General features: G+C 55.3%; 3 protein-coding genes across 3 annotated transcripts in view; 2 read left to right on the top strand and 1 right to left on the bottom strand.

Moving 5' to 3' along the window:
* Positions 1–7,699, top strand: part of SNX15 (sorting nexin 15) — a 10,100-nt gene extending 2,401 nt beyond the window's left edge. Inside the window, exons 2-8 of the mRNA XM_012665591.1 lie at positions 1,963–1,998; positions 2,217–2,337; positions 3,833–3,948; positions 4,045–4,192; positions 4,462–4,605; positions 6,701–6,958; positions 7,224–7,699. Coding sequence (XP_012521045.1) covers positions 1,963–1,998; positions 2,217–2,337; positions 3,833–3,948; positions 4,045–4,192; positions 4,462–4,605; positions 6,701–6,958; positions 7,224–7,330 — 930 coding nt within the window. The 3' untranslated portion in view covers positions 7,331–7,699. The remainder of the gene's footprint in view (positions 1–1,962; positions 1,999–2,216; positions 2,338–3,832; positions 3,949–4,044; positions 4,193–4,461; positions 4,606–6,700; positions 6,959–7,223) is intronic.
* Positions 7,700–8,282: 583 nt separating this feature from the next.
* Positions 8,283–11,186, top strand: SAC3D1 (SAC3 domain containing 1). Its single transcript, XM_012665590.1, has 2 exons — positions 8,283–9,229; positions 10,580–11,186. Exons 1-2 carry the CDS (start codon positions 8,656–8,658, stop codon positions 11,080–11,082), a joined length of 1,077 nt encoding a protein of 358 aa, XP_012521044.1. The 5' UTR covers positions 8,283–8,655; the 3' UTR covers positions 11,083–11,186.
* NAALADL1 (N-acetylated alpha-linked acidic dipeptidase-like 1) lies at positions 11,181–21,387 on the bottom strand. Its single transcript, XM_012665589.1, has 18 exons — positions 21,190–21,387; positions 20,931–21,103; positions 20,724–20,845; positions 20,207–20,329; positions 17,524–17,807; positions 17,320–17,424; positions 16,554–16,639; positions 16,293–16,412; positions 14,735–14,820; positions 14,586–14,649; positions 14,434–14,501; positions 14,100–14,191; positions 13,928–14,018; positions 12,800–12,881; positions 12,542–12,715; positions 12,379–12,466; positions 12,175–12,267; positions 11,181–11,843 (listed from the first exon to the last, which is right to left on the bottom strand). The coding sequence occupies exons 1-18, from the start codon at positions 21,375–21,377 to the stop codon at positions 11,657–11,659; spliced, it is 2,226 nt and encodes a 741-aa protein (XP_012521043.1). The 5' UTR covers positions 21,378–21,387; the 3' UTR covers positions 11,181–11,656.
* Between the last annotated feature and the right edge of the window lie 1,143 nt (positions 21,388–22,530).

Genomic DNA, 22,530 nt, shown 5'->3' with positions numbered 1-22,530 from the left:
GAGGTAACCACTGTTCTCTTTCACCATAGATTAGTTTTGTCTGTCTTGAACCTCATGAATGGAGTCATACAGCAAGTAATCTTTTGTGTTCAGCTTTTTTTACTCAATATAATATTTTTGGAATCCATCCATGCTATTGCATATATAAGTAGTTTGTTCCTTTTTATTTCATTTTTTTAATATTTTTATTTTCTTTTGAGACAGAATCTCACCCTGTCGCCTGGGCAATAGTGCAGTGGCCTCATCATAGCTCACAGCAACCTCAAACTCCCAGGCTCAAGCAATCCTCCTGCCTCAGCCTCCTGAGTAGCTGGGACAACAGGCACGTGCCACCACACCCGTTAATTTTTTCTATTTTCAGTAGAGACAGGGTCTTGCTCTTGCTCAAGCTGGTTTCGAACTCCTGAGCTCAAGCGATCCTCCTGCCTCGGCCTCCCAGAGTGCTGGGATTACAGGCGTGAGCCACCGCGCCCAGCTTGTTCTTTTTTATTGATGTGTAGTTGTCCGTTGTATGAATATACCACCATTTCTTTATTCATTCTACTGTTGTTGGACATTTGGATGGTTTCTAAAAGAACTTTGAGTTGTAGAGTTGTATAAACATTTGTGCCTAGCCTAATTCTACAAATTTATCATTCTTAAGGTATTTGTCATAGTTCTTGGCAGCTTTATATTATTACATTAAGGAAGTTATCATCTATTCTAAGGTCCTCTTATATATTACTCTGTAAAAAATCATCCTAAAATTTCATGATGTAAAGCAGTAATTTATTGGCTGGGTGCCATGGCTGACACCTGTAATCCCAGCACTTTGAGTGGCAGAGGCAGGAGGATCCCCTGAAGCCAGGAGTTTGAGACCGGCTTGGGCAACATGGCAAGACCCTGTCTCTACAAAAAAGAAAAAAATTAATGCCTTTGGATTCTAGGATGAGAAAAAACAAAACAAAACAAAACTTAAAAATAGGCTGGTCCGAAGGTAGTGAGTTATCTCACTTGATTGTTCACAGTCAGTTACAGATTGAACTCCTTGTTCTACTACTTAACCCCCCTCCTCACTACTGCACTTGACTAGTCTTAAAAAAAAAAAAAAAATGTATTACCTCCCCTGTCTCTGTAGGTTGACTGGGCTTAGTTGGGTGGTTCTCATTTGAAGCTTGATCAGGCTGGATGTCCAATGTGGCTTCTTCATTCCTGTGTCTGGGGCGAAAAAAAACAAAACAAACAAACAAAAAAAAACTGTCAAGTGCTCTAAACCGTAGGGTATTATTTTAAAATTATTATAAACAGAACATGATGAAAACTGAGTTTTCTTTCTACCTCAGACCCCAGTCTGCCCTTCCAGGGGCTGCCAGCCCCAGTGAGGGTTTCTTGAATGTCCGGGGCAAGCACGGGGCTTCCTCCTTTAAGGACGGACTGGCTCCTGAGACAGAGCCTCACCTTGCCGGAGAGTTGGGTTCTTTGGTTTTAGAACGAAATGCAGGGATTTGGCCCTTTGAAGGAACTGGGATCAAAGTTGGGCTGAGGTTGGAGCAGTCTGGATGGGCCTCTAGGGGTCCTCCTATTTGACAGATGAAGGAAGTGAGGTTCACAGTGGAAAAACTGGCCAGGTGCAGTGGCTCACATCTGTAATCCCAGCACTTTGGGAGGCTGAAGCAGGAGGATCGCTTGAGCCCAGGAGTTGAAGGCTGCAGTGAGCTGTGATCATACCACTGCGCTCCAGCATGGACAACAGAGCAAGACCCTGTCTGGGAAAAAAAAAATTGCTTGAAGTTACTCTCAAAACCTTAAAGCCAGGACACCTTGATGCCAGTGGCCAAAGGGTACGGCCTCTTTGAGGGGGACTAGAAGGTACCTGTGGGCATTACAGGGTGAATGATGGGTGTCAAATGTCAGTCCCTGGCATGAGCCACTGCACCCGGCCTAGTCTCTGGTTCTTAACTGGTTCTTGCCTTTCGTTCTCAGTTCATCTCAAAGAAGGACCCAGAGGATGTCAAAGAGGTAAGGCTCCCGGAGGAAGAGGGACTATTGTGTGATTCCATTTCTGGAACTTGTAAAGGAGCAGCTGGTAACTCTGAGGAGACCGGCCCTCCATCCCTCTGGCCCTGGGTGGAGGGGGTGCCGCACCCTAGTCCTCACACACCCTGGGGCCAGTCTGGGCGTGGGAAAGGCCACTTCCCACCATTGCTGGTCCAGGTTAAGTCTCATGTCCCTCATAGGTGGTGATCTGGAAGCGGTACAGCGACTTCCGCAAGCTGCACGGAGACCTGGCCTACACCCACCGCAACCTCTTCCGCCGCCTCGAGGAGTTCCCTGCTTTCCCCCGGGCGCAGGTGTTCGGTGAGTGGGCACCTGGACCAAAGACAGTGGGAGAGTTGGGCAAAGGGAAGCTCTGCCGGTGAGGGCTGGACAGAAGGGGCCCGAAACTCCCGGCAAAGACATTTAGAAAGCTGGAAGGGCCCTTAGAGATAACCTCATTTGACAGATGGGGAAATTGAGGCTCAGAGCAGCCTGGCCCTTACCGTGTGTTGAGCCCTTTAACATCTCTGTCTTTATTAGCCCCATTTTCAAGATAAGGGACCTGAGGCTCAGGGAGGTGAAGGGCCTTGGCCTGTAAGTGACAGAACCAGGATTCCTTCCCCAGCTGGTATTTCCTATAGACCTGCGCTGCCCAAAACAGTAGTCACGAGTCACGTGCGGCCGAGGGGCACTTCGGCTGTGACTGGTCTGAACTGGGATGTACTGTACATATCTAGTACACACTGAAGAAAGAATGTAAGCTATCTCAATAATTTTTATATTGATTACATGTTGAATGTTGAAATAAGACTTTGGATATACTGGGTTAAATAAAATACATTACTAAAATCAGGCCATGTGCACAGTGGCTCATGCCTATAATCCCAGTACTTTCGGAGGCTGAGGTGGGAGGATCACTTAAGACCAGTAGTTTGAGACTACTGCCTAGGGAACAGAGTCAGACTCCGTCTCTACCAAAAATAGAAAAAATTAGCCAGGTGTGGTGGCGTGCACCTGTAGTCCCAGCTGCTTGGGAGGCTGAGAGAGGAGAATCATTTGAGCCCAGGAGTTCAAGGTTGCAGTGAGCTGTGATGATGCCACTGCACTCTACCTGGGGCAATAGAGTGAGACTCTGTCTCAAAATAATGATAATAATAGTAAAATAAACTTGTTTCTTTTTCCCTTTTTCAAATGTATCTACTAAAAATTTTTAAATTGCCCATGTAGCTCATATTCTATTTCTGTTGGACAGTGCTGATCAGTTACTTGGGTCTCCAGATTCCCATGAGATGTTCTTTGGCAGCAAGGTGAAGGGTCACTGCTGGTAGGTTAGGCCAGAGTTAGATCACTCTGCATAATAGCTAGAACAGAGCAGTGAAACTATAAAAAAAAGGGCTACTTGCCCTGTGACCTTGGGCAAATCACTTTCCTTCTCTGAGCCTTACTTTTCTCCTCATTACATCAAAGCCATCTGAGATTATTTTATTTCTTTTTAACTCCCTGCTTTCTCCTGTCTAGGATGTGATATCCATGAGGGCAGAGACCTTGTTTCTCTCCTATCCACCTTCTGAGCCTAGCATATAGTAGGTGCTCAGTAAACACCTGGTGAATGAATGAATGGGGAGACAGATCCCTCCTGCAAGCCCCCGCCCCAGGAGGAGCCAGGGAAGATTGCTGGAAGAAGGGGGAGGAGGGCAGTGGGTTTCTCAGATCCTCTCAGATTATCAGGCAGAACCAGGAAAAGTGGGCTTTGGGGCCAGAAGCTCCTGTGGGTCACTGCCTGCTCTCCTCACCCCCTTGTCCTGCGGGACTGCAGGCCGGTTCGAAGCCTCAGTGATCGAGGAGCGGCGGAAGGGGGCAGAGGACTTGCTGCGCTTCACTGTGCACATACCTGCGCTCAACAACAGCCCCCAGCTCAAGGAGTTCTTCCGGGTATGTGTACCTGCTCTTCCCCCAGCACGTGAGAAGCTTACCTGCCCACCAGGCTGCACCCCACGACTCCCCACCTCTGATCTTTCTCTCCTGCAGGGGGGAGAGGTGACACAGCCCTTGGAGATATCCAGGGACCTGGACATCCTGCCACCCCCTCTGATTCCCACCCCACCTCCTGATGAGCCCCGACTACCCCAGCCACTCCCTGCAGAAAGGAAGGGCCTTGAGGAGCTGGAGGTGCCAGGTACATCGGAGGGGCGGGGCCAGGGCTGGAGGGTGCAGAGTGGGGAGTCAGTCATGGGCTGGGAGGTCCACACTCCCTCCTCAGTGACCTTAGTGGAAAGCCTGGGGTGTGTCCCAGCTCTACCACTTCCCGGCTGAGGAACTGTGGACAGGTCATCTTCCGTCTCTGGGCTACAGTTTCTTAATCTAGAAAATGCACGTGACTAATAGGGCTTGCCTCTGCCCATGGTTGCTGCAAGGATTTGGTGAGAGAGTAATTCTATTCCTCAGCGGACCCCCCACCGTCCAGCCCTGCGCAGGAGGCCCTGGATCTCCTCTTTAACTGTGGGAGCACCGAGGAAGCGTCCAGTTCCCCTGCCCGAGGCCCCCTCACCGAGGCCGAGCTTGCCCTCTTCGACCCCTTCTCCAAGGAAGGTAACGAGCTGGGACAGCCGGAGTCGGGCTGCTGGGGCGGGAGGCCCTCAGGGACGGGGAGGAAGGCAGAGCTGCCGCTAGCCTGCAGGTGCCTGTGGAAATCTGAGATTTCAGCAGTGCTGCCCCGCGGGTAGACGGCAGTCTCAGGGAGAGTTAGAGGCAGGTGCCACTTCCCCAGGTGCCACAGTCCTGTGCCAGGGCTCGTGGCTCGGTGTGCAGGATACCCCTGTGCCACTGTGTTGGAAGGGAATGAGCCATTTCCCGAGATGGGTCTTCCCTCTGAGGACACTTTGGAAGGAGCAGGGTCACACTGCTATGGGAGGTTTTAGTTCCTTCTGTTGGAAGCCTGAGGTGAGATTTCCTGGCTGGCTCGAGGTCCGGCTGCAGACCCTGGAGTCAGGAGAGGCCTGTTGGTCAGCGCGGGTGAGGTCTGGGCTCAGGGAGCGGAGAGCGGGAAGCCCCTCTGGGGGCTGGAGCTGCTGCTGGCACGTGGGGATGCCCGGGACAGAAGGGCTGCCCCGTGGAGGCCAGGTCCTTAGCACCTGCCTGCCCTGAGATCCCAGGCCCTGACAGTCCCAAGCTCTGAGACACTGGAGTTGTTCATTCTAAAATGCTCCAAATCGAAGCTGTCACTGCAACCCAGGTATTGCGTGGCTGATCGCACTTGAGGGTAATCACGAGTCAGTTTCTGTTTGGATTCCTCAGCGGGGTTTTCAAGCCTGCTTCGCTGGCTTCCCTTCTTCGCCCTTTGGCAGACCTTTGGTTTTCTGATCAGTTTCGGGCGCTGCAGCTCTCGCCCTTAGGTATGAAGCAGTCCAGTCCAGTCCAAGTCAGGACATCAATGTCCCATCCAGTCTTCAGCCTCACCCCTCCACCTGGCTCAGGCCTGACCAGTGACCTGGCCCCCTGCCACGGTGACAAGGATGTGAGGAGTGGCCTTTCGCTTTTCTCGTTCTGCTTCCTCCATTGCAGGGAACGGCAGAGGCGGGGTCACTGGCTGCTGTGCCCGGCCTCTGAGGGGCACTCTGCCCTTGCCCCAGCTGAGCCCTCGGGGTGCCCTGTGGGCAGGAGCTTTTCAAGACCCCTCACAGGCTGCCCCCATGAGACGTTCACTTGGCCCACCAGGAAACTCCCAAAGCCTTGCCCCCGACAGGCTGGAAGTACAATTTGCTCAGACCCTGCCTCACGTCCCTGCCCTGCCATCATGGGCAGCTCCGGCGACCCTCTCACCACTGGAATTCTCCAGTCTCTCTTCCTCAACCAGACCCCTGAAAGCAAGTGTTCAGGAGTCCCAGGCAGTCTTCTCCCTGCTCCATGGGCAACAGAGGGAGGGCTGCAGGCCCAGCCAGGAGTTGTCCTTCCTCAGGCCCCGGTCTTCTCAGGGCTCTTGTGGAATTCCACTTGGATGGAGCTGGAGAGATGCCCATCCCCTCACCCCAGGATGGTGGGGAGTCATGGTGCTCCCTATTCCTGTCCCTGCACCTTCCCTTCAAAGGCCTTTGTTCCATAGATTTAAGAGATTTCTAGGTGCCTCGCATGTAAGCTGCAGGGAGGATGTCTGATCACCTTCTCGCCAGGACAGGGAGGTATGATGAGCCCGTCACTCTGGAATGTGAGGATACCCGCATCCCACTGTCTTCACATTTGAGGGCCTCAGCTGGAATTGCAAGACCTCAGAAAAGCCCTGAGATTCTCTGAATCCATTATTCTAAGATTATTCCAAGGCTTGGAGTATTTCTACCCTTGGCCTGATGCAGTTGGTCTAGCATCTTTCAGTTAAACTTCGTAGCGGGAATCCTTGGATTTCTAGGTTAACTGGAGTCAGGAGAGAAATAGGACCAGTGATCCAGAGCTCACAAACCTAAAGAAAGAAGTAGGAAGGTAAGGCTGTTTTTACAAAAGCACATGAACCCCACTTACCAAATAGATCTTGGCTAGTTTGCTATACACAGGCAACTTCTGGATTACCCAGGCATGCTTCCCTCTACCTGGGGAAAGGTTGATACTCTAATGGGCAAGAGAGATCTGGGGGTGGGCAGCGGGTCCTGGGAAAGGAAGGGCCAGTCTGGCCTGAGTCCTCCCTATCTGATGGCAGAAGGCGCAGGCCCCAGCCCCACCCACGTAGGTGAGCTGGTGCCAATGGAGGTAGAGTCGGAAAGACTGGACCAGGAACCCTGGGAGCCAGGAGGGCAGGAGGAGGAAGAGGATGAGGAAGGAGGGCCCACCCCTGCCTATGTGAGCCAGGCCACGGAGCTCATCACCCAGGCCCTGCGGGACGAGAAGGCGGGTGCCTACCCTGCCGCGCTGCAGGGCTACCGAGATGGCGTGCACATCCTGCTTCAGGGAGTGCCCAGTGAGTATGGACTGGAGGGTGGAGGGTCAGGCCTGTGTCCTAGATGGGACAGTGACCAGCTGTGTAAACTTGGGCAGGGTTTTGTTTTGTTTTTTAACCTCTTGTGGCTTCAGTTTCTTTATTTGTAAAATGAGGAGAATAGACACTGGTCCCAGGGAAGAGGGAAAGGCACGTGATAATGCTCTGTAAACCGGAAGGGACTAGACCAAGTCTTCTGAAGGTAGCTGGGCACAGGCACCTCAGCTGAGCCAGTCTCTCTACACAGATGACCCATCCCCTGCCCGCCGGGAAGGTGTGAAGAGGAAGGCGGCCGAGTACCTGAAGCGGGCAGAGGAGATCCTGCGCCTGCACCTGTCCCAACTCCCGCCCTGAGAGGGAGCAGACTCTTCCCCAGGACTCTAGCTCCAGCACTGCCAGACACCCCCTTCTTTCCCCAGGGCCTGGCCCTACCCCTTGGTCTCGAAACCCCAGGGGCCATTTCTGTACGTAACTGGACCAAGAATGAGAAACACAATGAACTCTCAGCTCCCTGACTACACCTGCGCCTTGGCATCAGGGACTCACACTTCTGATCCTGCCTGTCTTTTCTTGATGTGTGAGCAGCGGCTCTGGTCACCAAACCATCAGTTTACCATCCAGACCCGGGGTCTGCAAACTACATCCCGCAGCCAAATCTGGCCCATGATTTTTTTTCGTAAGGCCTGTGAGCTAGAATGGTTTTTACATTTTTTAATGGTTGAAAAAAACCAAAAGAATAATCTTCTGTGACAGATGAAAATTATATGAAACTTAAGTGTTAGTAAATAAAATTTTGTTGGAACACAAACAGGCTCTTTCGTTCAGGATTGTCTGTCTGCTTTGACACTGCACTGGCAGGGCTGTGTAGCTGCAGAGGTAGTCGGCTGCCCACAAATCCCACGTTCATTACCTGGCAGAAAAGTTTGCTGACCCCTGATCTAGAAAATGGGAGGATAGTCTTCAGGGAAACTGGAGAGTGACAGGCCTATGGAGCCAGTTTGTTGGGTAAAAGGGATGAAGGAGAGAAACCGAAAGCGGAGGTGGGGGTGGGGGTACCTGTTTTGAAGGTCCCAAAGTCCAGGATGGTGCAGGGAGCTGGAGCCAGGCAGGGCTGGGGGGTGTGGCCCGCCGCCACCCCGCCCGTCTCTGCCCCGCCCTTCCGACAGGGCGATTAGTGGCGGAAGGGACTACAAACTGGTGCATCATGGGAGCGGCTCGGGCTACAAAACCCTGTGAGGGGCGGTGCGCGGTGGCGTCGGGTCAGTAGTCCCAGCTACCGGGGAGGCTGAGGCGGGAAGGACTGCGGAGTCCAGGAGTTCGGGACCAGCCTGGGCAAAATAGCAAGGCCCCCGTCTCAATGTTAGGCGCCGTGCGTGATGGGCGAGCGGTAACGGGGCCTGAGCGCGCGGAACGGCGGGGGCGTCGCTGGACTACGGCGCAGTGCATCTTGGGAGGCGGAGTCGTCGCGACCCGTGAGAGGCCGGCGGTGGCATCGCGGGCTGCAAGGACGCTGGAGACCCGGGCAGGGAGGCGGGCGTGCGGGCCCTGCTAGGTTTGGCCTTAGCCCGCGTCTGCGAGTCTCAGCCGGCCTCGGCGTGGCGTACCTTCCCGTAGAACAGGGCGAGTGGGTGCTGCGGTCCCCGGGATGCTGAGCGCCCACCCTCTCCCCGCAGCCCACCATGCCCAGTTGCCAGCTGCCCATGGGCACGTGCCCGGACATGTGTCCAGCCGCCGAGCGCGCCCGGCGGGAAAGGGAGCGCCGCCTGCACCGCTTTGAGGTGGCACCGGATTGCCGCGCGGACTGGCCCCGCGCCGACCCGCAGCGCACAGTGAAGGAGTACTGCCGGCCGGCCGCCGGCAAGCCCCGGCCACCACCGAGCGAGCTGCGTCCGCCCTCCGTGCTGCTGGCCACCGTGCGCTACCTGGCCAGTGAGGTGGCTGAGAGTGCCGACGCATCCCGCGCCGAGGTGGCCAGCTTCGTGGCGGACCGCTTGCGCGCCGTGCGACTGGACCTGGCCCTGCAGGGCGTGGGCGACGCCGAGGCAGCGGCGGTGCTGGAGGCGGCGCTGGCCACGCTGCTGGCTGTGGTGGCGCGGCTTGGGCCGGACGCGGCGTACGGGCCCTCGGACCTGGTGCTACTGCAGACTCAGGTGCAGGAGGGCTTCGGCTCCCTGCGGCGCTGTTACGCGCGGGGCATGGCGCCGCACCCCCGCCAGGCCGCCTTCCAGGGTCTTTTTCTGCTCTATAACCTCGGTGAGTCCGGGTCCAGGCGGCGGGGCAGAGCGTGGGGCCGGGGAGCCCTCCATGGGGAAAGTGGAGGTAGGAGGAGGAGGCAGGTTTAACGTTTTACCATTAGCTCATTCCCAGGATAGTTATTGCACAAGGTCCACCTAGCCTCGACGTGGGAGCTTGGGCCCATCGTTGGGTCTCAGTTTTCTCAATAAAAATGTGAAGGAGGTCGGATTGGAATGGGAGAGCTGGCCTAGATATTGATTTTCAAACTTTTCTTTAAACTACACTCCCAGTCAGTGTTGCAAAGCAACTAAGAAACTTATGCCCACGAATGTATCTGAGACAGCAGGTTCAAGATTTTAGATACTTTCTATGGGTGATGCATTCTAATTAACTCTATTGTGGCCGGGCACAGTGTCTCACACCTGTAATCCCAGCACTTTGGGAGACGAGAGGCCAGGAGTTCGAGACCAGCCTGAGAAACATAGTGAAACCCTATCTCTATAAAAAATTAGCCGGGCGTCGTGGTATACAGCTGTAGTCCCAGCTCATCCAGAGGCTGGAGCAGGAGGATCACTTGAGCCCAGGAGTTTGAGGCTGCCATGAGCTATGACTGTGCCACTGCACTCCAGCCTAGGTGACGGAGCAAGACCCTACCTCTAAAAAAACCCACAAAAGAACTGTATTATATCTAATTGTAATAAAATGCTGTTTACTTAACAACCAGCTAATGGGAGAGAAGCCCCAGTTTACAAAAGGGGCCCAAGGTTCCAGTGTCTGTGATTGTCCTGGAAGGGAAGCAGGGAGAGCCACCTCAAAGAAATGGCCTTCGCAGGCAGTCAGGGGAAGGTGTGGCAGAGCTGGCTTCCAAAGCTCTGGGTGCACGGCAGCCAGGGTAGTAGGAAATCCAAGTCGGAAAACTTGGATTTGGGTCAGGGTGTACTACATAAGAACTGTGGGATAATCTCAGGGAAGTCATTAAATTATTTGGGCCACTTTCCCCGTCTATAAACACTACCCACTTCTTCAGTGTTACAGGGATCCAGACTGAAGGAAGTTGAGAACCTGTGACAACTCAGTCAGATGGTTCAGGGAAGGGGCCAATGGCTGGACCTTACTTCTGAGAGGGGAGAGGGAGGGAAGGTGGGCTAGGTCTAGAGAAGGGTTGAGGAGGGGTGGGTATGACCACTGCAGGAGGTGGGTGGGACCCAGGTCTGGAGACAAGCTTGGCGCTGGGCCAGTGGAGGTGGGCGTGGCTGAGGCCAGAGCAGGGTGGGAGGGGAGATGGGCATGGCCTAAGAGGATGGGATGGGAGGTGGGCCTGATCCAGGGAGGACGAGGCATCTACATCCCGGCTTTCTGCCCTCACAGGCTCATTGGAGGCCCTGCACGAGGTTCTGCAGCTACCTGCCACCCTGCGCGCCTGCCCGCCCTTGCGCACTGCCCTGGCGGTCGTCGCTGCCTTCCGCGAGGGCAACACCGCCCGGCTTTTCCGCTTGCTCCGGACGCTGCCCTACCTGCCAAGCTGCGCCGTGCAGTGCCACGTGGGCCGTGCCCGCCGTGGAGCCCTGGCCCGCCTTGATCGTGCCCTAAGTACCTCCAAGGGGCAGACCTTGCCTTTGAGCTTCATAGTTTACCTGCTGGCTCTGGATGGACCCAATGAGGCACGGGACCTGTGCCAGGCCCATGGACTGCCCTTGGACGGAGAGGAAAGAGTTGTGTTCCTGAGGGGTCGCTATACTGAGGAAGGGCCACCCCCTGCCAGTAGCTGCAACGTGTTAGTGGGGAGCAAACTTCGAGGGCGCACCCTGGAGGAGGTAGTCATGGCAGAGGAGGAAGATGAGGGTGTGGACAGGCCCAGGTCCCCAGTCTGAGGAGGGAGTGTGCAATCTCCCATAGCCCCAGGCCTGGGTCAGAGCACTTAGGTTTCTTTTTCCGTGATTGCCAGACAATAAAAGAAACTTATTTTGTAGGGACCAGTCTCTAGACTTTATTTCTCTGGGGGAATACAGGAGGGAGTTGAGAAATGCTAAGAGCATGGGAGGAGAGGAACATAGACTGGGCAAGGCCCCATCCACCTAGGGCCTCAGTTTACCCACTGGTCCCTTAAGAGGTGGCCGTGGTGATCTCTGATTTGGCGTCTAAGGTTGGCATCATACATGCCATCCTCATACACTCACCACCAAGAGCAGTTGGTGGTTTTGCCATCCCTGTCTCCTGCTGTCCACCCTGTGCCAACTAAGCACCAGGATGAGGGAGATTTTCATGGGGGGTTGCCACTCCCCTTGGGTGTCTGCAACTGGTGGAGCCCCAAGCTGTTGCCTGAGAAGCTTGAGAAGGTCCCATGGTTGCGCCCTCTCCTGGCATCGGGGAAGACTGGGACATACCCCAAGATAACGGGTGGGAGAGGGTTAGGGTAAAGGGAGAGCTGAGGAAAGATGGCCGGGGTTAGAGGTCAGCCACAGGCCTCAGGGTGGCTGCTGCACCCTCCAGGGCCACCACCACGATGCTGAGCTGCCTCTGCACCTCAGCCCAAGCTTCAGATCCAGGGCTCGTGTCCCTGGCCTTGGAACAGGCATTGGCCAGGCCTGGGAATGTGGCTGTGGAGCCTGTGCGGGGTGCCCAGAGCACGTGGCTGACAGGAGAAATGGGGCAGTCAGGGGCCGGGAAAGAGGAGCCTCCAGCTGGAACTTGCCCAGCTCCTGTGTGCAGCTAGGCACAAAGGGACCCCCCACACCTGTCTCTTACAGCACTGGTGGTGGGAGATGTAGGGTCTAGTCCCAGCTCCAGGGTCACCCTCAACCAGTTTGCCTCCCCTCCCTGAGCATCACATTCCCCAACTGTCTCCAGGGGCTGGGTTGTGCTCTGAAGGACAGAGAAACTGACATCCTCCTCCCCAGATGGGTGGCTATGGCCCAGCCCCACCTTGAGGTCCCTCCCTCCCAGGACCTTTGGGACAGGCTCACCTGTAGTAGCGTTCCTCTGGGAAGGCTCTTGGGTTCAGGAAGGTACGTTCCAAGAGCATCAGTTGGTCATTGAGCATCCGGACCTGCAGGGGGCTGGTGGATGCAGGAGCTGCCTGTCACACTGGAGCCAGCAGCCTAGCTGCCAACCTGGCATCCTGCCCTGGATGCCACCCTCCCACACATCTGCCCGCTGCCCTTGCTCACTCAGGGCTGCCCTGCTGCAGTGTTGATATGTATTGGCCCAAGGCTGCGGCTGCTGCCTCAAACTTCTCCACTGCGGCCACCAGAGGCCCTGTGAGAAACAACCAGTGGCTTAGACCTGGGGGTACAGAGACCTCCATGCCTCAGTGTCAGGGGGTGTCCATACCCAGGCTGATGCTGTGCTGCTCAAGCAGGGCCCCAAGTTCCTGCTGGGCAGCCTGCAGGAAGCTGCGGAGCGTGTCGCTATAGTCACTGACGTTAAGGGGCAGGAAGAAGCTGTCACTGAGCCGGAGAAGCACGCTCCCAGCTGTCCGCGCTACGGCCTGGTGGCTGCTGAAGCCTGTAGGGAGGGTGACAAGGTCAGGGCTCAGTCTTCAGCCCATCCTCCTCAGGTCCCAGGATGTCCCTTTACCCCCCTCCTCACCAGGATCCACAAACTTGTCCACATAATCAAAGGTGTCGAAGGCTGTGTGGTAGGTGGGGTAGATCCGGGCTGAGGTCTTGCTCTGGAGGAACAAGGTCCAGAGGTGACAGGCTTGGGATGGGAGTGGGAGAAGGTGTACCTCCAGGGAGCTGCAGTGTGAGGGTGTTATCGCCACTGATTTGTTGTATTTATTTATTTGAGACAGGGTCTCGCTCTGTTGCCCAGGCTGGAGTGCAGTGGGGCAATCATAACTCACTGTAACCTTCAGCTCCTGGGCCCAAGGGATTCTCCTGCTGGGACTACAGGTGTGCACCACCGTGCCCAGCTAATTTTTTATAGAGACGGTCTCGCTATGTTGCCAAGGCCGGTCTGGAACTCCCCACCTGAGCCTCCCAAAGTGCTGCGATTACAGGTGTGAGCTGCCGCGCCTGGCCTGGCGTCATCTCCATTGAATCCTCACCACATCCATGAGGTGGGTTCTAGGATTCCCACTTTACAGAGGAGGAAACTGAGGCTCAAAGAGGCTAAACTGCCTGACATCACACCAGCACACAGCTAATAAATGGCAGAGCCGGGCCGGTTGCCAGTTTCAAGTTTCACGTGAAGGAGAAGAGCTGGAGCTCTGCAGTCAGATAAGGGGATTCGAATCCTGGCTCTACCACCCAGAATCGGTGTGGCCATAAGAAAGGGCTTCTTGGGGTGTCGAGCAGGGAGATGCAGGCTGGCACTCGGCTTCCCTCGTCTCATTTCACCCTCACACCCGCACTGTGGATCATCCCCGTTTCATACCATTGTTTAATCAATGCTGAGATGACCCCCCCTCCATTTTAAGATCTCTGGAATCATGATGCCTCTTATAGTCATTGTCATCCTTCAACTGATTGATTGGCAGTGGGGTTTTTTTCCCTCCTGAATAGGTATAACATAGGGGTGCATCTTACAATCAACCAGTAGTATCTTACGTTTGATAAAATACCATAGATAAGCATAAACAGACGCTCAGAGAGGTTAACAAGCTTGGCGGAGGTAGCACAGCCACTGAGGGAAGGAGTCGGATTCAGCCTGCCCTAGAACAGCCCGAAGGAGAGGAGGGGGCTGTGGAGTAAGGGACGGAGGGGTGCTGCTCACTTGGTCATAGGTGTAGGCGATGTCCATGGAGGAGATGCCCAGGAAGTGAATGAAAGGCGCGTAGTCGCTGCCCGCACCCAGAGAGCCCAGCCTGCAGGAAGGAAGGGGCCAGGCTGGAGGGAGCCAGGCCGGCCCACCACGCCTTGGGCCCCCTTTGTGCCCCTGGCCTCACCTGGGGACCAGACCGTACACCGGGCTGCTGCGGTTGAAGTACCGGATCCAGTTGTCGTAGATGCTGAGGTCTCCCGGGCCTGGTGAGGGGATCTGGCCCAGAGAGTAATCTGGTCTCGGGGCGGCCCCTCCCCAGACCCAACAAGGCACGTCCTCTGCGAGTCTCCACCCAGACCCCAGTCTGCAGCCCGCCCAAGGTCCAGCCAGTCTTACAAGGCTTGCCCCAGCCTCTGCCCCACCCCAGCCCCTCTAAAAGGTATCAGCCCCCAGCCCCACCCACCCATATAGCTCCACCCCTGCCAGTCCTTGGCCCTGCCCCGCCTGCCCCCTTCCACCTCTTTGGCTGCAGAGAAGACGACACTCTGGACAGGGGGTGTCCCCTGCACCCTAAGGGTAGCATTGGCTGTGGGGGGAGGAGAGAAAGACTATTCTGGCCCCTGCTCCTTCCTTCGTCCACCCTCGCCAGGCCAGCCCCTTCCCCCCATACCAAACACAGAGATGTCCACGTTGAGGTAGGCCACTGTGCGCTCCTGCAGCTTGCTGAAGAACTCCTGCGGGTGCGAGGGCGACGTCAGCCCAGGGCTGTCCCACCCCGGGGATCCCTTTCGATCCACACTACCTGTGGGGCTCACTCACCTCTGTGAATTCCGTGGAGCCAATGAGCCCAAACTCCTCTGCCCCCCAGCTTGCAAACACAATGGATCTGCGGGGACGCCAGGTGCCTGGGGAGGGGGATAGAGGGCTGGAGGGCAGGGTCCCCAGATCCCAGGGTGGCTTAGGGGAAAGGTTAGGAACATGGAGAGGAGGGGAGGAAAAGGCAGGGCAGCTGGTGACAGGATGTCCTGGTACCCTTCAGCCAGGCCTTCCAGGAGGCTCTGTCCTCTTTCCAGCCTCATGCTGTCTGTGACATCCCCCCCAACACTGACCCCAACACTCAGCTCCTTCGATCAGGTGGTCCCTTCTGCCAGAATGCCCCCCTCACCATAGGCCTGTCTGGGAAGACCGTCTAGCCCCGTCCTCTGAACTCTCGCCTCCAGCTATCCCATGCAAGCCTCGCTCACAACCAGGGCTTTCTCCATAGTGAGCCAATCCTTACAACAATGCCTTGAGGGACATGCCATTATCATTTCCACGTCGCAGTTGAAGGAACTGAGCTATAAGGAAGTTACACGACTTGCCCGGGATCACACAGCCAGCAAGCAGCAGAGCCAGGTTCACATCCAGGCCTCGGGCTCCAGAGTCCCTGGGGCTTGTTTAACCACTGCCCCACACTGCCTCTCGGAGCACCTGCAGCCTGGCTTGCACCTCCGATTTCTATGCGCACACCGCTGCTCTTACCACGGTCACCAGCCGCCTTCGGAGACCTTGGTGGGTTTTGTCCCACATCTGCCTTGTCCTGTTTTTCGTAAATGGCACCACCTGTGGAGTTGCTTAGACCAGAGCCCTCTGCTTGTCCCCTCCCTCCCCTCCGTAGCCAGCAGACCGCAGGCCAGCAGAAGGTCTCACCCCTTGACCCCTACCCTTGTCCAAGCCCCAGCGGCCTCCAGCCCTGGGAAGACCTGGCCCCTCCCTCCATGCCCTTCCTGCAGCAGCACAGGAAGCTTTTTAGAATTTGGGCTCCATCACATCACTCTCCTGATTAAAATCATTCCCCAGCTCCCCAGCATCCTTGGGCTGAAGTCCAAACTGCCCAGCCGGGCTGCCAGGCCCAGCCTGGCCAGCCTCCTTTCCAGCTGCCACCTCCTCGCCCTCCTCCTGGACCTGCCTCCCCTTCCCAGAAGCACTGAAGTGCCACCTCCACAGAGAGACCTGCCTCAAACTGGCCTGGCACGTCATAGGCACAAGAGACATGTTTGCGGTTCACCATCATCTGTCGTCCCTGCCCGAGCTCGGCTGAAGTGCCCCGAGGGCAGAGCCTGGGCACTGCCTTGCTCACGGCAGCATGGGGCCTACGCCATCCAGGCAACGGGAGGCGCTCAGAAGCTGCCGCATGAATCATCAGCAGCCCATTCCCGGTACCACACGGGGCTACTCCAGGCCAGGCTGGCGTCCCAGGCATCTCTGCCCCCAGGGCCCTCAGGCTTGGCACAAGTGGGCATTGAAGAGTGAGGGAGAGGAGGTGGAACAAGAGGAGTGGGCTGGGGGTGACCTCTTGGGTGGAGAGTCCCTGGACCAGGGGAGGAGGCCAACTCACCCTTCTTCAGCAGGGTGCCCAGGATGCGAGAGAGCTCCAGGAGGACGGCAGTGCCGCTGCTGGGGTCCACAGCCCCGTGTACCCAGCTGTCCCGGTGGTTTCCATACAGCACATAGCGGTCTGGCCAGAGGAACAGTCAGAGAACCGGAAAAGAGGGAGAGGTGGGCAGGGCGGCAGGGCTGGATGAGGGCGGAGTGGGAGCGGCAGGGGCGCTCAGAGCAGGAACGGTCTGGGGCACACTGAGCGAGAACCAGGGCTCACCAGGCTCCACAGCCCCGCGGATGATCCCCAGGACGTTGGAGGAGTTCCTCAGCTGCAGGCGATTGTAGACACTCACTTTCACCTGGCTGGGGAGGGCGAGGGCTGTGACAAGAGTCTTCACCCTGCCTACTGCCTCTGCCCAAGGCAGAAGAAACTGAGGCTCGGAGCAGGAAAAGGACGTGGCAAGGTCACTTGCTCAGAAGTACCAAGACAGGCAAAAAGGCTGGAGCCCAGCTCTTCTGCTCCAATTTCTTTTCATTCACTCACTCAGCCAGTGAGTACTCACTGGGCTCTCTGTATGCCCGGCCCATTACTAGGCCCTGGGCAATGACTGCGACGGGACAGCCATGGACAGCCATGGAGAGCCATGGACCCCCGTGCCTGTGGGGCCTCCCACAAGGAGGTGAACAACTGCAGGAGGTGAAGGGGCCTGGAAGGACACCAGGTGGCCAGGGGGTGGTGCAGGCCAGGAGAGGCAGAGGCCCTGACTTGGGATGGAGCTTGGCATCTTGAAGGGAGGGAGTAGCTGGAGTGCAGAGGTGGAGATGAGGGGCTGGGGCAGGGGACCCACAGGACCTTGTGTTTCCTGAGCTTCCCCAAAGACAAGACAGATACTTTGGGGTCAGGGGAGGAGTTGGGAGAGAGGAGAAAGGGGAAGGCCTTGAAGCAGGGAGAGGGAAAACCCGGGGTAGGAGAGGAATAACAAGGGAGGAGGAGAGGGAAGTTAGGGACAGAGGGCACCCAGCGAGGAGTGGTCCTGCCTCACCTGTCTGCTGGGAAGTCACCATCAGGGCGGAAGCCAGGTCCCAACCTGTAGTCACAGCCCAGTGCTCCCTGCCAGGCAGCCGGGGCCGAGGATCCGTTGAGGTTACTGAGGAGGAGGGGGAGGCCCTTCAGAGTAAATGCGGGTGTCGGGTTGAAGTTTGGAGGCCACTGCCGGGTGGGCAGGACGCCCGGGGCACAGACTCACCAGAGCAGGACTTTTGCATCCTGGAAGCCAATGGGCTGTGAGGGAATCGGGGGGAATCCGGAGACATTGGCGAGGTCCAGGCGGAAGGAAGAGGGGTTGGCTGGAAGGTAGGGAGTCAGGGGGTCCCCAAAATACTCATAGTAGGACCCTCGCTCCACGCCCGAGGGAGGCAGGTGCCAGGAGTTGGGAAAGGTCTCGTTGGGTAGGCTCAGTCCGTCGTTGATGTCGCCAGGGTCTGTGTACACCAGGACCCCGGCCACCCCGTGCTTGGCGGCGTTCACAGCCTGCAGGAGGCAGAGGAGGCTGTGTGTAGGGGAGGGACGAGGACGGGGCACATCATGTTGGCCTTCCTCCCTCCTCTGCTGCAGATGCCAGGATGGGTCTACCTTTGCATAAAGCATCTGTGGCGGTGCTGCTTGCAACAGCAACACACTGTTGGGCATGGCCAAGTCAATGCCTACCAGCGGGGTCTGGCTGAGTAAACGGGGACACCCTGCTATGGAACTGCTGCGCCACAGAACAAGCATGGACCTGTGCACTCAGGCTCTCCGCAGCAGCGTCCGTAACAGCCAAAGGGCAGATAGACACAACCCATGAGCCCATCATGGATGAATGGATAAACAAAATGTGGCATGTAAAAGGGAATAAAGTTCTGATACAACATCAACAAACCTTCAAGACTTTATGCTAAGTGAAATAAGCCAGACATAAAAGGACAAATATTTTATGATCCACTTATGTGTGGTACCTAGAACAGGCAAGTTCATAGAGACAGAAAGTAGAATGGGGGTTAAAGAAAACAGAATAGGGTCTAAGGGAGGGGGAACGAGGAGGTGTTGTCAAATAGTCTCTGTTTGAAATGCTGAAAAGGTTCTGGAAATGGATAGTGGTGATGCTTAGCACTGTGAATGTGCTTAATGCCACTGTACTGTATCCTTAAAATGGCAAATTTTGTATTATATAATATATATACTATATTACACATGTATACACATATAGAATATACTACAGTAAAACCAAAACTGCACCCCAAAAAAAGATGCAGGTTGTGTACTGATTAAGAATGATCTTCAGGGCCAGGCGCGGTGGCCCACGCCTGTAATCCTAGCTCTCTGGGAGGCCAAGGCGAGTGGATTGTTTGAGCTCAGGAGTTCGAGACCAGCCTGAGCAAGAGTGAGACCCCGTCTCTACTAAAATTAGAAAGAAATTAATTGGACAACTAAAAATATATAGAAAAAATTAGCTGGGCATGGTGGCACATGCCTGTAGTCCCAGCTACTCGGAAGGCTGAGGCAGGAGGATCTCTTGAGCCCAGGAGTTTGAGGTTGCTGTGAGCTAAGCTAACGCCACGGCACTCACTCTAGTCAGGGCAACAGAGTGAGACTCTGTCTCAAAAAAAAAAAAAAAAAAAGAATGATCTTCAGAATATATAAAGGTGAAAAAAGCACATTCAGAAGCCTGGATCTAGGACACTATTTTTATGTAAAATGGCTTGGAGAGGAGGTAAGATACATACAGTATTTGTATTCTATATGCTTCTTCTAAAAGAAAACTCTGAAAAGACTGATAAAATGTTTGTCCAGCCCAATATTGCTAGCCTAGATTATTCTGTGTATCCCCTGACCTATGACATAGCTCAGAAAAAATTTTCCATCAAAAATATTTGAAGTCAGAAACGTTGTATCATTTAAAGGGATAAGCTTTAGTGACCAGGGAAATGAATTTATTCACAATAAATTTATCTATGACTTAAAACAAAAAAGAAAACTCTGGATAGATTATCCATAAACTAAAAAAAGAAGTGGTTACTTCTTTGGAGGATGGCATTAGAGGAGAACTTCTTCACTTTGTACTCTTTTTTATTAAACTGGAAATTTTCTAATCTGTGTATTCCCACTCTGCTTGTCCCCTTTCTTTTTTCTCTTTCTTTTTTCCCTTCCATTCTTTTCCTTTTCCCTTCCTTCCCTCCCTCACTCCCTCCCTCTCTCTCTCTCTCTCTTTTCCCAGCACTTATCATGGGCACTTTTTTAAAAATTGTGGTAAAATACATATAACATAAAATTTACCATCTTAAACATGCAGATCAGTGGTGGACATTCGCATTGTTGTGCGACTATCACCGCTACCCATCTTCAGAATCCTTTTTCTTTTTTGAGACAGGGTCTCGCTCTATTGCCAGGGCTAGAGTGCAGGAGCGTGATCATAGCTCACTGCAGTCTTGAACTCCTGGCCTCAAGTGATCCTTCTACCTTGGCCTCCCAAAGGGCTGGGATTGCAGATGTGAAGCCATGGCACCTGGCTTAAAAATTTTTTTTCTTACATTTTTAAACCATCGGCATGTAATACCTAGTCAAGGTTTAGGATTGAAAAGAAATGGGGAGGGGCAACAGGAGGGCTTTAAATTTGAATAGTCTCAAGAAGTACTTTACAGGAGGACTCAGACTCCCAGCATCCCAGAGCCAAACATTTTGCCCAATCCCTTTATTACCTAAGGCTCAGAGAGGTTGGGGGAGGCACCCAAGGCCACACAGCCCATCAGTGGTACAGCCCGAATACAGCTTGCCTCTCCTGCCCCAGCCCAGGCTTGGCCCCCACTCAACACTGTCCCTTCTCCTCACTTCCTCCTGTCACTGCCCAGCCCCTCCCACCCAGGACCCGTGCGCTGGGGGCTGCTGCTGCTCACCTTGGCCCCACGCCCTACACCCCCGTAGCGAGTCAGGGCGATGGTGCCTTCCAGTTTGATGCCCTGAGTCTGCAGCTCCTTGAAGTCTTCTTCGCTGCCCTGGTTGGCGTAGACGAGGAGGCCCTAGGCCCAAGAGGACGTGATCCTTAGAGCTGGGCTCAGCGCACGGCCAATGGGGAAAGGGGCAGCAAGGTTGAGGGGCGGGAGGAAGGATTTTGATTCGGTTTCCCCACTTCACTTCTAAGCTCCCCCAGGGACAATCACCCCTGATTTCCTCTGTGTCTGGGTGCTCTGTAACACGCCTGGCCTTGAGCAGGAGCCGCTAGTGTTTGTTAAATGACTGATGGAGGAAAGGAGTAGTGATGGAGTGTGGCGGTGAGTAAACTCCTGGGGGCGGTGCTGTCCCCCAGTAGATGCACTTTCTCTCAGACACCCCTGGGTTAGGGTGGGGAGAAGCCTGGGTGGGAACCAGGTGGCTCTGAGCTGGGCCAGGGCAGTAGGCGGGTTCCAGGCCCACCTGTGGAGTTCCAGGGGGTGCATAGGCAGCGTAAGGTGGCACCACGTCGGGTCCCCCCTGCTCGCCAGTCAGGTTCTCCTCGCTCCGGAGGCAAGAGTAGAGGACGCCCCCAGCGGAGGCCACTGTGGACGGGGGCAATGTCAGGGCTGGGCCCAGCAGCTCCCCAGCTCCCTGCCCTGGGCATTCCCAAGCCTGGGCAGGACTCACCAACGTCCACGCTGTTGGGCTGCTCCTGGCTGGGGAAGGACAGCAGCACCTCGTACTCGAAGGCCTCGGCGGAGTCCAGGCCTGATGTGGTGTCCGCCCAGCGCTGCAGCAGCAGCTGCACCAGGGCCTCATCGCGGGGGCTGGAGGCCAGGTGCGGCTCCCTGGAGAGTTCTCTGCAGGGTGGGCAGTGGGAGGGGCAGGGCCGGCGTCAGGGAGGGGTCTCTGGCACACAGGAGGAGCGGGCAGAGCTGCCTCTCACCTAAGGTTCTCCCGGATCCTGCTGGCGTCCAGCTGCCCCATGACAGTCTCCAGGATCTCCAGGTCCAGGTCCTGGGTGGCTGAGATGCTGGGGGTATTTTTGGGGATGGCAAAGTGCCCCAGGATGATCCCCAGTGCCAAGAGGGCAGCAGCTCCCAGCCCCAGCCCCAGCCCCTTCGCCCACTGCATCCTGTGGAATCTTGGCCAGCTGGGGTGGGCTGACGAGGGCCTCCTTATAGATGGGGCATCGGGCCTAGTTAACCATTACCCCATGGGTGGCACTTGCCCTTTGGCCCCCAGCTGGCAGGGAGAGTGAGGGAACATCTCGTGGTAAGAGCCAGGAGCTGCTCTCACCCACCACATTCTGCATCATTCACCTGGAAGGGGCCTCCAAGGGTGGCAAGTCCCCCCAGGGAGACTCAAGCCCGAGAACGAAGGGTCTCACCCAGTGTCTCCCAGTAAAACGGAGGCCAGGCCAGGACTGGAACTCAGAGCCCCTGCATCTAGAGCAGGGCTGTGCCCACCGCCCACCAGCACTGCCTCTCTCCCTCCCACCAGTGGATCCAACACATCCCGCCCTGCCCGCCTGAGCAGAATTTGAGTTCAAATCCCATCCTTGCTGGACATAAGTTGCGTGACCTTAGGAAATTCACTTAGCTTCTCTAAGCCTCTTTTCTTCAAGCTTCAACAATGGAGATAATAAAACCTACTTCACAAAGCAGTGGTGGTGTTTTCATTAAACAAAATGGCATCAAGGCCGGGCGCAGTGGCTCACACCTGTAATCCTAGCTCTCTGGGAGGCCGAGGCGGGCGGATTGTTTGAGCTCAGGAGTTCGAAACCAGCCTGAGCAAGAGCGAGACCCCTCTCTACTAAAATTAGAAAGAAATTAATTGGACAACTAAAAATATATAGAAAAAATTAGCTGGGCATGGTGGCACATGCCTGTAGTCCCAGCTACTCGGAAGGCTGAGGCAGGAGGATCTCTTGAGCCCAGGAGTTTGAGGTTGCTGTGAGCTAAGCTAACGCCACGGCACTCACTCTAGTCAGGGCAACAGAGTGAGACTCTGTCTCAAAAAAAAAAAAAAAAAAAAATGGCATCTCCTGGCACTGTGGGAGACCGAGGCAGGAGGATCGTTTGAGGTCTGGAGTTGGAGAACAGCCTGAGCAAGAGCAAGACCCTGACTCTACTAAAAATAGAAAAAATTAGCCAAGCAACTAAAAATAGAAACAAAAAAAATTACCCAAGCATGGTGGTGCATGCCTGTAGTTCCAGCTACTCGGGAGGCTGAGGCAGGAGGATCGCTTGAGCCCAGGAGTTAGAGGTTGCTGTGAGCTAGGATG

Source organism: Propithecus coquereli, unplaced genomic scaffold (assembly GCF_000956105.1).
Source record: "Propithecus coquereli isolate 6110/MARCELLA unplaced genomic scaffold, Pcoq_1.0 Scaffold120, whole genome shotgun sequence".
NCBI lineage: Eukaryota > Metazoa > Chordata > Mammalia > Primates > Indriidae > Propithecus > Propithecus coquereli.
This window is presented reverse-complemented; position numbering and strand designations above follow the sequence as displayed.